Below are 15,563 nucleotides of genomic sequence, written 5' to 3'. Positions count from 1 at the left end.
CTTATTATACTTTACTTAGGGGAATTGAGACCGAAGATGTTAACTTAGGAAATTAGTGGAAAGTATTTTTTTAAACCTCATTTGTTTTTCATTTTCTTATTACTCTTTTGTAAAAAGTAAATTATCTTTGTAATCTTTGAAGATTTATTTGAAAACATAAGTTAACATTTCAAATTTTGTTAGAAATTACTGATATTTTGGAATTTTAATATTTAACTGCTTTTTGTTCTATGTTTATAGAATTTGTTAGCTAAAAGAGCCACTTGGAGACACTTTATTTCACAGAGAAATCAAAATGGGAATAGTTGCTAATTTGTCCTGGAAGGTGACTCCATTGTCAAGGCCGACAATTCTGTGTTCTCAGCAAATGCACATGGCAGAGTCGTTGCCATGTAGCAGAGGGACGCCTAGGCTCTGTGAATTTCCATTGCCCGTTTCAGATATGCTGCGTGCAACTAGTGAATGTCAGTGTGTCACGCTGTAGGGAAATGAACCTGTTATGTTTATGTTGTAGTTAAAACTTGTTAGAGTTTTTTTGTTGTATTTTTTAAATCCTCTCCTAAGTATATGTACATTGGTTTGAGAGAGAGAGCGAGCGAGCGTGGGAGAGAGAGAGAAACAGCGAAACAGCGAAACAGCCATTGGTTGCCTCTCGTATGTGCCCTGATCAGGAATTGAACCTGCAACATTTTAGTAAATGGGATGATGCTTTAGCTGCCTGAGCCACCTGGCCAGGGCACAAATTCAGTTTTTTAGCCCTACAGTGTCATAGTTGAGATTTGAGGATTTCGTACATGACTAGATAGAACTTAAAATAGTAACTCTCATTAGTAATGTTTATTCTCATCATACAAATTTCCTTCTTTGTAACAAGTTCATATTAGCTAAAAAAGAAAATTATTTGTATTGGGCTGATTTCATCCAAGTGCTAAAAGATTTCTACTAATTATTCCTACTAAATGTGCATTTTCAGAATTTTTTTATTGAGAAACACTTATGATCCAAGTAACACTAGGTAATGTTATTCATATATTTACACATGTCTTTATTATACAGTATATATAGGTATTTCCTAAGATTAATTTTATCTTAGGAATTTTAAGATTTTTTTTTTTACTATAAAAGCCCTGAAATAGAATTAAGTATGTTCTGATTTTTAAGTAACTTCAGGCTGAAAGTAATAATACAGGTTAATAGAAATTGTTGGGAATATATTTCATCAATATTAACTTTCTGATATTTTATATTTTCCAGAAACTGGGAGTGATTTTTCCATGTTTGAAGCTTTGCGGGATACTATTTATTCTGAAGTAGCTACATTAATTTCTCAGAATGAATCTCGTCCACATTTTCTTATTGAACTCTTCCATGAGCTTCAGCTACTTAATACAGACTACCTGAGACAGAGGGCCTTATATGCGTTGCAGGTATCTGGTAGTTAATATTCTTTTCTCTTCTCTATTTAGTGTCTCTGTTCTTCATGTTCTTCATGTCTCTGGTTGCTTTCTTAGACTAAATGTGTCCTTGTTCCTATGTCTTTTGATTTATTTTCTATATGCCTTTTTGCCTTGATAAAATTTTAGTATTTTATCTTCAACGTTGTTTCTTCCTCACAATTAACCTGTAAGGTGAAGAGTATTGAATTTTTTCTTTTATCTGGTTCTGCTTTTACATTTTTTATTGAAAGTTTATGTTTTACATAAATATCTTTTTTTCCTTATTTAGGACATAGTATCCACACATATTTCTGAGAACCAGGAGAAAGCAGGGGAAAATGTAAAGTCAGCGAATTCTGGTACTTGGATAGCATCAAACTCAGAACTTACTCCCAGTGAAAGCCTTGCTACTACTGATGATGTAAGCTGATTGTGATTAATGAAATCCATACCTAATTTCAGTATGCACTAAACAAAAGTTAAATATGGGTTGTTATAAACTGGGAGCATACCTAATATATTTGGTTTTCTACTTTTTTAAAAAGCTGAGTGTAATCATTTTATTTTGGGTGAGGTCTAAAACTTGATCAAGTGCATTGTGTATAAGTGATCAATTACAAGGTATAAAATGGTTTTATCGATGGTTCCATTGCCTGTCATAGGCGTTGACTCGTTGTAGGCATTTGGTAAAATTTGTTGTGTTCTTTAAGACATCCGGTAAACCAGACAGCAGTCAGATCACAGAACCCTTGAGTAAATACATAAAAGATAAAACGGGTCTTTGGGCTGGAAGAGAAGCCTAGATAAAAGAAAGTCATCCAGACAAAAAATGTAATTTAATGTATTAAAATTGACAAAATAAACTTTAGAAAGGAAATGAAAAAGTGGCGAGGAAAATGATATATTTTCAATAAATAGATCCTCCAAATAGCACCTGCGTAGCTTCCAGGACCCTCGGTACCAGGCGGGCGCCATTAAATGCCGAGTGGCACACGGCTGGGCCACCGAGGGGTGACATGCTTGGTGTTTGGAAGTCACCTGTTTGAAAGTGCAGGCCCTGATTCTGTTGTGAAAAGTTGTATGTGGGCTTAGGGCAGCAAATTCGCTCTTTTTTTTTAATGCCATTTCTAGCACCTGGATATCCATCGATGAGAGTATTGTAATTGATTAGCAAATATCTGATAAAGGTAGAGAGTTGAAAGCATATCACTGTGTTTCTGACCTTTGTTGACATGTTAACATTTTAACTTTTTCCTGCACAGTTAGTGTTTTCTCAAAGATTATCTTGTCTCTTCTTCACATATAGTAATTTTTTTTATGGCTGTTGAACTTTTTTTAAATTTTTGCTCTTTTGTTTATATTATGTTTAAACCAATACTTTTCCAAGTCATTTTTTTGCTTCTTAAAACCTGTCTCCACCAGGCTCCAACTCCTATACTAAAGATGCATGTAAACTGTGACTAAAAACTACACGGTTTTAATTACTTTATAATGTCAAGTATAAATTCATGTAAGGAATTGCTACTTGGGATTAGTCGTTATTATGACAAATTGAAAATTCTGTACTCCTTTATGTGGGAAATGAAGTTGGCCCATAGATATATAGATATATCTATATATCTATATATAATTGGAGATACTAGGTTAGAGTTTATTAGGCGTTGAAATAACTTGTGGAGAGCATGAATTCTAAAAATAATTTAAAGATTCTATTTATTTATATCTCTCTCTATTTGTTTATTTTAGAGGGGGGGGGAAGGGGAGGGAAAGAGAGAAACATGGATCGGTTGTCCCCAAAGTGGGGACCAGGCCCTCAACCCAGGCAGCCTGTGCCCTGACCTGCAGTTGGATTGGCAGCCTTTTAGTCTATGAGACGATGACCAGACTACTGAGCCATACCAGTGAGGGCAGTAATTTTATATTTTTAACTCTAGTGCCTCCCTTTATATCCAAGTTTTATAGGTAGCATTACTTCCAATTATTTTAAAAGGTTTGAGCACATTAGTCTGTACCATTAATAGCAAATTTTGAAAATTGAGCTACAATTTATAACAGTGTTGCCAAGGTTTTAAAGTTAAAGTTTAAAGGTACTTTACTGCTTAATAAGTAGGTACTTTGGTCAGCTTGGGCTGGTAAACCAAACACTCCACTGAGTGGTATAAATGACAAAAACTATTGCTCATGGTTCTGAAAGCTAGGAAGTTCAAGAGCTTGTGTCAGCAGATTTGCTTCCTGTCAAGGGCTCTCTCCTTGGCTTGCAGATAGCTACCTTCTGCCTGTGTCCTTACGTGGTAGTGAGAGGAAGCTCTGGTGTGGCTTCCTCTCTTTCTAAGTACACTGTTGCCATCACGGGGGCTCCATCCTCATGACCTCATCCAACCCTGATGACCTCCCAACTCCCCATCTCCTAATACTGTCATGTTTGGAGTTAGGGCCCTAACTTAGGAATTTAGGGGGGGCACTCACAGAGATTCAGGCCATAATTTTAGGGACTTGGCATAAATAACTATAGTTAGTATTACCTTTAAATAAATATGTCAGTTCTTTAATTCTTTTATCCAAAACTTAAATTTAGCATTAATCCCAACATCTTCTGTTTGTTAATGCCAGTTAATTAGCAGCAACAGCACAGCATCCTGTGTGTACCCATCCGTCTGGAGCAGTGCTGTCCGGTAGAACCTGCTGTAGTGGTGGGAAAGCTGCGTACTGGTATTGTCTGACAGCAGCCGTTGGCCACGAAGGCAGTGCCCAGTGGGATTGAGGAACTAAATTGAAATTTTACTTAATATGTTTACTACATGACTAGAAGTTACCATGTCAGACAGAGTCTCATTCTCCATGTTTCTAGGCCAAGGTTCTTTGAGCTTCATTTATGGAGCTTTTACACACACATTTCAGAGTGTGTATAGGAGTCTTCACACCCAGGAAAAAGAGAAGTAAAAGCAGGCACCCGAGAATTGTGAGTGGAGGATGAGGAACTGAGGGTTAGTCGGGGGAGAAACTCTGCATCTCCTACTCTGGGCGCCATAAAATGGCAGAAGCATGTCCACAGGCAAGTCTTACTTGGTGGAGCCACACAGTGGTTTCATTTCGTAAGGCATTGCTAATACCTGGCTTTTCTTTAGTCGGGGACAGAACTTTTCATTTAATAATTTAAGAGAAAATGTTAGAATATTCGTAGTTAGGAGAAAGAACGCCGTTGAGAAATGGGTTTCACACCCTGCCCCACTCCCTCCCTGTTCCCCAATCCTGCTATAGACAAAAGTTAATTTGAAAGTGCTTTGAGTCCTGAAAAAGCTAAAACTATAAAACTTATAAAAGAGAACAAGGGGATCTATCTTATTTGCACATAAGCAAAGGTATCAGTGTGTCTCAGGACAGAAAACACTAACTATAAAAGGAAAACTGATTAAATTCTGTTTCAGAAGTTAAAGTTAGAAGAAGATGGTCTCAGTGTATATGTATCCAACAAATGACTATATAAGTGACAAATCAGGCTGTTCTATAAAGAACTTCTGCGAGTCCATTGTAAGGCAACCTCCTCAGTCAAGAATGGGCAAGAGATCGGAACAGGTGCTTCACGAAGGAAGACACGTAAATGGCCAGTGTGCAACTTAACACCACACGAGATGCACTCCACACCCACTAGAAAGACTGAAATTAAAGGTGGACAATAAGAAGTGTTGGTGTGAACATGGAGCATTTTGGAACTCTCACACTGCTGGTGGGTTTGTGAAATTGTACAACTACTTTGGAAAGCAGTATGGCAGTTTCTTACAAAGGTAAACATAAACTTGGCATGTGACCCAGCAATTTCTCTTCTAGGTACTCATCCAAGAGAACACATTCAAAAAAATTCTTGTATACTAATGTTCATAGCATCGTTAGTCATGATAGCCTCAAACTGGAGCATCAGCAGATAAGTGGATAAACAAACTGGTATATCCATATGATGGGATATTACTCAACCATTCAAATGAGTTCATTAACTTATGAAACACACAGCAACACGGATTAATGTCAGAAACACTGAGTGACAGAAGCCTGACAGTGAAGAGTACATACTGAATGGTTCCTTTATACGAAGTCTAGAACGAACAAAACTAATCTGCGGTGACCAAAGTCCTATGAGAGGCCTGTCATACATATTGACTGCAAAGGGGTACAGAGGGGTGTTCTGGCCTGATGGAAATGGTCTTTATTTTTAGGGAAGGTGGCTACATGGGTGCATATATTTTTCAAAAACTATTGAAACTGTGCACTTAATGGGTGTATTGTTTGTGAATTCTGATTCAATAAAGTTGATGTAAAAATGTGAATAATGCTGTCATGTTTTTCTTCCGATATGAGACAACCGCACACCACAGTGTGCGGTGCTGGGCGTCGTCGGGTCTGGAGTAGGAGAAGGAAGGAATTTGCAGGACTAAGTTTTCCAAGTTAGAATTTAGTCTGTAGCTGGTTCTGTGTATTGTCATCTACAAAATGACAAGTGTCCTGCAGGTTGTCCTCAGACTCTGTTCACTGCTTTATGCCTTTTGTTTATGTCACAACTTTTAGTGTATAGTTTTATGAAAATAGTTTCTATGTTAAAATTTTAATTTAATCCAACTTTAAAAAAAGAAATATTAGTGATTTTTGTTTGTTTTAAAACTATGACTTAGGAAACTTTTGAGAAGAACTTTGAGAGAGAAGCACATAAAATAAGTGAGCAAAACGATGCTGATAATGCTAGTGTCCTGTCTGTATCTTCAAATTTTGAGCCTTTTGCAACAGATGATCTGGGTAAGCAGAATTTTTTATCATCTTAGAACATGACTTTACTACAGTCTTTGAATTACATTGATAAGGAAACAAAATTCTAGAAAGGCAACTTCTTGTAGAATAGAGACTTAAAAATCGGTCCATTGGTAAATTCAGGATTCTTCTGCTCTTAGCTCTTTGACCCTGGGCAAATCTTCTAAGATTTCTGACTCTGCATATACTGAGAAAATGGGGCTCTCACTTACTTGCTCTTACGAAAAAAATACAGAACTTTCTAGCAGGCATGATAGAAAATGTTAATCTTCTTTCCTTAAGAGAAAGGTCACCCTTTCAAGTTTTCCAGTCAATGGGGAAAATTCACAGGCAGCAGTACCTTCATTCAACATATTCTCAGTAACAATGGTAATGTCTTAATTTGAGAAGAACTGAAATTTTTGTAATTCTAAGGTATGGCACATTGCATTTCTTTTTTTTTTCCATGAACAGAAGTTTTAAAAGGTTGCATAACTCAAAATGAGAGAAAAGAAACCCTGAGTCCCGAATTTCAAAAAATTAGGGAAAAGGAAATGTGTGAGTACCTCTTGGTGCATTTTTCAGGTTGTAGCCTGTGGAAAGGTACCCAAGTATCCAGTCATTCAGACCTCAGGCCACTGGGTCATAGGGTAACATCCCATTCTAGTGTGTGTGTGTAGGATGAGAACGAGATGTAGATGATTCCAAAGGCATTTTTCCGCTGCAGAGGAAAGGGCTCAGCCTTGCCCTGTGTTTAGTTGTCTACCTTTGGCCAAAACAAGTGTCTTCCTTTTGCCTTAATCTGATTGTCAATGACTGGAAGGCCAGCTCCCTTTTGAGGAAGTGCCTTTCAGGTACTGAATTCCTAATAGAGGAACATCACAAACATCACTCTGATAAACCCATTCCCCCTGAGTGGTTCCCACTTCCTGTGTTGCCAGTAACTGAGGCCTGCCTGTTCCATTTCATTTACTGTTTCCTCTCACAGTCATTCAGCATTAGCTTTGAAGTAGAAGAATTGGGAAGTGTCATTCTTGAGTCTTCCTTACCTCAACTGGTTGTTGTAGGTTAGGTTTGCATCAGAATTTGCATGACATTTCGGAATTTATTTTTGTTCTGTTTAAGTGAAGCAACATGATACACTGAAATAAGGACTTCAGAGTCCTAAGAGACCTGCATTTAAACTCCTGCCTTAGCACTTGGCTCTGAAACCTAGTGCAGGTTGCTTAAGTTCTCTGAAAGTGAGGGTGCTGTTCTCCATTTGGAGAGGTTACCTTAAGGATTAAATAAATAAATGTGGTAATGTTTGCCAAGGACCCATCTAGTACAATATCTGCAACTTGTCAAAGCCAGTTTTTCTTCCCTATGTTCAGACATCTTTTAGTTAATGAATTTAGAGGAATACATGAAAAAGTTTGCTTCTGTATCTTTGAGACACGTTTCTGTTCCGTACGCAGGTAACACTGTGATTCACTTGGATCAGGCGTTAGCCAGAATGAGGGAGTACGAACGGATGAAAACCGAGGCCGAAAGTAACACAAACATGAGATGTGCCTGCAGGGTCATTGAGGATGACAGTGGTGCTGCTGCCGTGGCTGCAGTTAATGATTTAGAAGGTGTGTGGTTGACTTCATTAACAGTAAAAATCACAGTTCCATACGCAAAAATGTAACACTCCATCCGATGGGTAATGGTGGTTTCTCAATCACTTAATTATTAGGGGTGCTAAAACCATCACTGTTTCTTTGTATTATTTTAGCATAAAATCATAATGTTCTTTAGAATTTTGCGTAGATGCGTACATGTAATATCAGACAATTTTGCTAATATGTCTTTTTTTAAAAAATAGAAACTCCTATTATTGAAAACCATAGTTCACAGCAACCTGTGAGTGAAATCTCTGCCGTCCCATGTCCGAGAATTGATACTCAGCAGCTAGACCGGCAGATTAAAGCAATTATGAAAGAAGTCATTCCGTTTTTGAAGGTAAGCAGTAATTCTTAAAAATACACTGTTTTGTTTTTCAATTCACACCAACTACTCCATTGTAATAAATTCAGAAAATACATGTAAACAAAAGGAAAACTAAAAATAACCCATAATTTTGTCACTCAGAGATAGCCCCATCAACATTTTTTGAACCTTTTTGTAATATTTTGTACATATATATGTGTTCTCTTTTTTCATGTACCATAAACATCTTTCTAGATCATTTCTTCTGCATACTTTTAATGGTTACAGAATGTTCATTATTTACTCAAAAATACTTACAGAATGCCTACTTTAGGGCAGGTTTGGTGGGCAAGTCCAGGACTTTGCTGTCATGGAACTTGCATGCAAGGATGAGAGTATGGACCCCTGTCTAAAAATACAGTGAATATAAAGGATAAGTAAATGTGTATCAGGTAATGATGTGTCATGCAGAGAATTAGAATGTGCTATGATAGTGTCTGTTCTAGACTGGATGGACAGGGAAGGCTGCTGAGGAGGGAGCATTTAAGGTAAGGTGCGCATAAGGAGCCAACTTAAACCAAGGCAATTCCAGACGGAGTTAAAGGGCCCCAAAGAGGAACTAGTTTGGCCCGTTGAAGAAACTAGAGGAGGACCCATGTGGTTGTAGGAAATTTGTGAGAGCTGAAATTGGAGGGGGGGGCAGGGGCTAGTTATGTAGAGCATCACAGGCTATGAGTAGGACTTTGGACTTTGTCCAGAGTTTCAAGAGAAAACTCGAAGAGGTTTAAGCAAGCAAGAAACAAAATCTGGTTTGTGTGTGGTGATTGATTATAGGAGTCAGGAGCGCAATGAGATCAGATGAGAAATGATAGTAGCCTAGTTAAGGGTATGGTACTAGAGATGGGGAGAAATAGACAGTGGAAATGCATTTTGGAAATTAACAGGTCCTGTTAATGGTCAATAGAGTTACCTAAAGCAGACACTAAGTAAGAGAAAGGGACCTGGGTCTGGGCCCAGAACAAGGTGATTCAGAACTTGGTGGTTGTGCAGAACAGGAGAGCCCGAGATGGACTGCGTGGGTCGGCATAGAGAGCTGTGCTGACGGCTGCTCTGAGGGCCGGGTGTTCGTAGACCAGAATTTCCTGTCATTTTAACCAGTTATTTTTGTTAAATATTTATGTTTATCCTGGTTTCTTTTTCATCGTTCTAAACATCACTTAAATGACTTAGCAAAATTTTTATACATTTCTTTTTTATTTTCTTAGAAGTAATTGTTAGACATAAAATTCCTTGTTCTAAGGTAAAGCTTTTGAGACATTATGTTAAATTGTCTTTCAGAAAGATTTAACAATTTATATTTCTGCCAACAGTGACAGTGCGAGACTGGTAAACACTGTTATTAATTTTGTTGAATAACAATGAACAAGCCAGAGAAAAAGTGCCGAAAGTGGAAAGTACAGATAAGGCTTATACCTGAGATGGCACTCTCTTACATTCTAATTTAAATGGGAATTTTAAAAATTAGAAATGAAAAGTCTTTTCATTGCGATAGGCAGACTACAAAATAAGTTGTCATTGAGCTCATCTCTCACAATCTACTGCACTTTCCGATGTGTAAGACACTGGCGACAGAGAGCTGTTCCACGTACTTGCATTCTTTCCCAGAAGTGTTGCTTTCATTGCGATACCGTGAGAGAAGAGAGTTCTTTGAGAAGGCGGTTACAGGGACTGCTTTGCCTGCAGGCGTCACCGTATAGCCAGAAGGAGAGGTAGGGTCACCTGTCTATGCCCAAATTACTCCCAGTGAAAACTGAAGACCAGCCTTCTCCTGGGCAATTGCAGTAGCCCCTGGGGGGCTCCCTGTTTGCTTGCGAACGTGGTTCGCAAGGCCTTGGCCCTTCCCGACACTTAGGCCTAGAGTGCTCTTTCACACACCTGTGCGTGTGGCCCTGGAACCCTTCAAGTCTTTGGTCAAGTGTTCCCTTTGCGGTGAGCAGGTTTCCGCCTGTTCCTTGCCTGCTTTTCTGTGTCTCCATGGTGCTTGTCACCTTCTAACGTATTTAATGTTTTCTTATTTATTTTGTGCTATCTCTCCCTGTTAAAATGAAAGCTCTGTGAAGTCAGAGATATAAATCTGTTATGGTTGCTGGTTTATCAACAGTGCCAAGATTAGTAGCTGTGTATAATAGGCACTCATTAAATACAAATTAAGTCAATTAATATAATAAGTTAACGGACGGATCCTTCAGACCTCAACTGTCATTTTTCAGACTAATCAAGCTCTTTTTAGGCTCTGGGAAGTGTAGTTAGGGACCCAGCTCAGATACAGCAGAGCCTGTAAAACCTTTTGTAGCCTGGCCTCAGCCTCTTATCCATTCCTTCCTCTTATCCATCCACTCCTGTCCTGCCTGGCAGCATTCAAAAGGCACATTGCCCATGGCACCTCCTTTGCCTGGAAGGCTCTTCCAGCCTGTCATCCCGTCTTTCCTTCAGGACCAAGCAGGGTCCGGCCTTAGCAGGGTCCAGGGGTTCCTGACAGGTGGGGAAGGCGTCGGCGATGGGTAACAGACGACAACACGCCTCAAAGGACAGTGAAGCTCTGTTCCGTGTATTGCAAGTACAAGCAGGTTTTTGTATTTTCATTTTTGGTAGTGATGAACATTTGCAGGTGCATAGCATGACCAGTTAAGCAGAAAAAATCAATACAAAGGTAACCAGGAAAAGTATGAAGGTTCCCATAGATTCAGTTATATTGAACAAAAGTTGTTTTGACCAGGAGAACTATTAATCAGACAATTTGAAATAGCTCTATATACAGAATTTGAATGTCTTATTGTTTATTAAAGTTTCTCAGAATTTGTCATGGGGCAAAAGGATACACTAGATTGAGTAGAGGTTATAGGAAATTTATTATAAGGCCTTTGTGATGTCTAACTTAGCTGTCCTTTTCTGTAAAATGTTTCTCTGTGTACTGTAAACTCTGACTCCCTAATAACTGTTTTTACATGCTTAATAGCTAACTGGCTTCTCATTTTTTTTGGCTGTCTAATTGATATATATTCCTATTCAAGGTAAAGGAGGGGCTGTTACTCCAACAGCTTTTAGACATTCAGGGGCTATTTCATTAGAGGGGATTTTTCCATCCTTCCAGGCAGTTCCGTGGGGAATACTAATGTTTTCCCCTGAACTGTCCCTTCCTCTTGGGTGATTTTCACAGGAATAAGTAAGTACAGTACAAAGCCTATATTCAGTAGCAAGAGTAAAATAATTAAAATAAAACAGCCAATTGTTAACCCATTTTGGATGCCATGTTCTCTTCCGAATTCCTTGAACGAATTCCTTGAACTCTAGTTTTCCGTGCCCGGACCTCGTCAGACAACATGATTGGAAGAGAATGTGGCACCAGCCCAAATATTTTTGCACATTCTGACAGGCAGAATTCTTCTCTTCACTGCCCCCAGGATATTGGTGCATGCCTTTATTATAGCACTTAGGACAAAGTGTCATAGTTATGTGCGTGTGTCATCTCCCTACCAGAATGTCTTTCCAAATGTCTTAGTATTTTCACCCAAGCAGGACTTCAGAGTCTGGATAAAGGGAATTTGAGGGGATAAGACAGATACCTCAGTTTCACCAATTACTCTGTGAATCTGTCTCCTGTTATCTGTAAAATATGTATTTCTCCCCCCAAAAGGATATTTATATTCTGGTAAGTTCATATAAGAATATGCACATATTCTTCTTATAGATAGGTAGATAATTTATTTGAGAGATTAAAACCTTTCCCTGAAGCAAATTGACTTCTCTGGCATCCGTATCTCAAAGTATTCCTTTCTCTCTTTTACATTTTTGTTTTGTCGTGAGTAATTCAGTAAATGCTTTAAACATGTCTTTTTGGTTAAATTAGGCATATTTGTAGTAATAGTTAATTGACATATACAACTATTTTCTAGGGTTAAAATTCTAAATAATTTTGCTTTATGCTTAGAGAAAACAACCATCCTCACGCAGGAAATTTTATTGCATTTACCATTTTTTGTCTGATTTAAGTGATATCTTTTCATAAGGATTTCCTTACTGATTTTAGCATTTAAGTTTCTAAAATGAGTAGAACTAGTGATTTGATTTTAACTATTTTATCATGTCTTATCTCACTTCAGATCATGACTTTTTTGGCAGGATTATAGAACTTCTTTGTCAGTGTCAGTGTTGCACACAGTCACGTGAGCTAGACCTCCTCACTCTCTCCCTCTGTCACCTGCAAGTCAGAAGTTGCCCTGGCTGGCGTAGCTCAGTGGATTGGGCACGGGCCTGTGAACCAAAGGGTTGCAGGTTTGAGTCCCAGCAGGGGACGCAGGAGAGGCAACCATACATTGATATTTCTCTCCCTCTCTCCTTCCCTTCCCCTCTAAAGATAAATAAATAAATAAATATTTAAAAAAAATAATTTGATTCTCCCCACCTTAAGAGCGGTCACCCTTACTTCTCTCTGGTAGCATAACCTTGACTCATATCCTTGTCTGTTGCCTAGACTACCTGGCATAGGCCTGAAGTGCATGTGTGTTTACTGGGCAGACTCCTTAGCCTTGAAGAGGCTTCATCACAGGGTCTGGCTCACCTTCCCACCTTCACCTCTCACCACTGTGCAGCCAGGCCCCTCACTTCAGTTACTCAGCATTTCCCATTCCTGCCGTCACCTTTTCACACGTGACCCCTTGGTGCGGGTCCTCACTGTGGCAAATACAAAATAGCTCCTTACTGCCTGGCTGAAACATTTTTCTTCAGAGGTATTTGTTGTCATCTCTGACATGTCGCCACAGCTCCTTAGAGCACTGGGGTGTGCTGCTGTTATGGTGCTACTCATTCAGCAGTTCACGAGTGTCTTCTCCTGCGAGACAGCCACTGTGCTGGGGGGTGGGTACGGAAAAGGTGTCGTCTGCCGGACGTGCGTAGCTTGTAGTGACTCACATATCGGACTCCTTGACACATGAGTCTTTTTAAAATGACCTTAAGTCCTTAGATTTAAGGGATCTTAGATATCATCTAGTTTGGCAACCCCATAAGACATGTTCATGTAGAAAAAAAAACAGTTACCCAGCTAAAGGTTAGAGGACCTGCCCAGATCAATTTAGTGGCGGGAGAGGGATTAGAACTTTGAAGTTACTTGATACGGGTGTTTTATGGACTTGCCTCAGAAAGCTAACCATGATTTGGATTATTGGGTAGTTTGGACATGCTTCTAAATGAAGGTTCAGGAGAAGAGACTTGTCCAAGGTGGCTTGTTAAGAAAGATAAGACAGTGGTTCTCACCTAGGGGTCATTTTGACCTTGGAAACAATTTCTCATGTCTTGCTACATTTCTCGTTAATGGGGACGTGGGGTGCTGGAGGGCACTAAGGGCACCTGGCACGTAGAGATGAGTGTGCCGCCGGCTGTGTCACAGCGCACGGGATGCCCACAGCGCCACCGTGCGACTGCCTGAGGCTTTTTGTAGGAGGAGCTGGACCGAACTGCGAACAGGAAGACGGGCAGCGTGCGAACCATGGCCGGGGAGTTCTCCTTCGGGAACAGAAAGAAGGGGGTGAAGGATTTGAAACAGCCGTTTCTTCACGGACTGCCCTGCTGTAGCGAATCAAAATTCACAGACCTTCTAATGGGTGTAGGGTGGGGGCTTGACTATTCTTACGAACAAATAATTCCAGATGTATAGCGGAAAGCTGAGAAGCATTTATGCAAGAACAGTGAGATCTCACTGTGTGGATTGATACTTTGGGATGGGTGGGGGAGTCTGTATTCTAACCTCCTGGGACTTTTCCCAGGAGCACATGGATGAGGTCTGCTCTCCCCAACTTCTGACTTCAGTGAGACGCATGGTGCTGACTCTGACCCAGGAAAACGACGAGAGCAAAGAGTTTGTGAAGTTCTTTCATAAACAGCTTGGAAGTATACTACAGGTAAGAGTTACTGCTTGTATGACAAAAATATGTACTACCTGGTGAAGATTTCGTTTTTTGCCATTCCTGGCATTACACAGTTTATTCAAATAACTATCCATCTAATAGCTGTTTGAGTGATATAGTACTTTTTAGGTTATTCCTTTACCTGGTTAAAAATAATACAATTAGGACCTGTGTCTTCATTTAATTTGATCATCTCTAAGGCCTATCCCAACTCTAATAAAATCTTGTTTTGATTTTTCTGCTACTTAGTAAGAAATTTCAGGGTCACACTGGTTAGAAAGTTTTCTGTCATATTTTCTCAAATAATTTTTTACCAATCTGCAAAATTTTAGAAGCCAGAAACCTGCTGTTGGTTGTGGAGACTTCTTAGGCCGTGACAGTAACCTTAAGTTATGTTAAAGTGGTGATTCTCAAGGAGGCAGGGGTGCAGTGTCAGCCAAGGAGCCATGAGCGATGTCCGTATTCTGGTTGTCACGATGGGCAAGGAGGCATCTAACACCTAGTGAGCTGTTAGTAAGTGCCAAGCTTGAGAAAATCTGTGTTAAGTAAGGATACCTTACGCCGCATGTAAAAATCCTTACAGTTAAACTCACCTGTATATTTTCCCATTGAGGTAATTCAGTGATGTGTATTGTTATTCCAAATTAAAAAATATGTTTTTTAAATTTTCGTACAGATTTTTTCTATAAAATTTTTCCTTCCTATTCTTATGTTTAAATTGGTTTTGGAGACAGTATTATCGCTTTGCTAATTTTTTAAAACCCTAGGCTTGAGGCAAATTCCCATCACTGTAATTTCCCTTTTTAAAAGACGAAAGTTTAAATTCTATACAGTTTTTAAATTGTTCTGGCTCTATTTAATTTAATAGGACTAACATAATTTATAAGGATTATAAGACATAAGTGGTTTTTGCATTGTTTAAGGATTTTTATGATAATTTCTAGATAAATGTATGTTTATAACTTTAGCTAGCTTATTTCTTTGGGGAAGAAACTCCATTTTAGAATTGGGCTGAAAGAGAAATTGTGTGTAATTTAAATGCTTTTTGTTTATCAATGTCCATGCATTTTTTTCCTCAGTTTTGCCTACTATAATAATTGTGGGCAAATCCCAAAATAATTAATTTGGATATAAGATATTTTTCTATGTCTCAGAACATTGGACTGCTTCTCTTTCCTCCCATTCCTCCCTCCACCCCCGCAAGGGGACCTACATGAAGAATAAGAGGCGTGTACATTAAATTTTGCTCAGAGTATCGAAAGTTTTTCATGAATTAGAGCCTCAGTTACGTGTTTCCTTATGAAACCTGTTCAGTGAATTTTTTTCCCACAAGGCACCAGCATTTGTCTTTTCCATTATTGTGCTAGATATGGTAGTTTTTTGAGGGGATGGGGCACTGGATGTCATAGTTATTTGCCTATTTTCTAGATAGTGTACTCCA

General features: G+C 39.0%; 1 protein-coding gene across 14 annotated transcripts in view; it reads left to right on the top strand.

The window, feature by feature from the left end:
- PCM1 (pericentriolar material 1) overlaps positions 1–15,563 on the top strand; it is an 83,731-nt gene that overhangs the window by 55,817 nt on the left and 12,351 nt on the right. For all 14 annotated transcript variants that reach the window (XM_037055232.1, XM_037055234.1, XM_037055236.1 and 11 more), the window contains 6 exons: positions 1,255–1,427; positions 1,726–1,857; positions 6,098–6,218; positions 7,667–7,825; positions 8,059–8,195; positions 13,982–14,116. In XM_037055232.1, the coding sequence (XP_036911127.1) occupies positions 1,255–1,427; positions 1,726–1,857; positions 6,098–6,218; positions 7,667–7,825; positions 8,059–8,195; positions 13,982–14,116 (857 nt within the window). The remainder of the gene's footprint in view (positions 1–1,254; positions 1,428–1,725; positions 1,858–6,097; positions 6,219–7,666; positions 7,826–8,058; positions 8,196–13,981; positions 14,117–15,563) is intronic.

This window comes from Sturnira hondurensis, unplaced genomic scaffold, assembly GCF_014824575.4.
Source record: "Sturnira hondurensis isolate 20B ecotype Veracruz unplaced genomic scaffold, ASM1482457v3 Scaffold0008640, whole genome shotgun sequence".
NCBI classification, from domain to species: domain Eukaryota; kingdom Metazoa; phylum Chordata; class Mammalia; order Chiroptera; family Phyllostomidae; genus Sturnira; species Sturnira hondurensis.
This window is presented reverse-complemented; position numbering and strand designations above follow the sequence as displayed.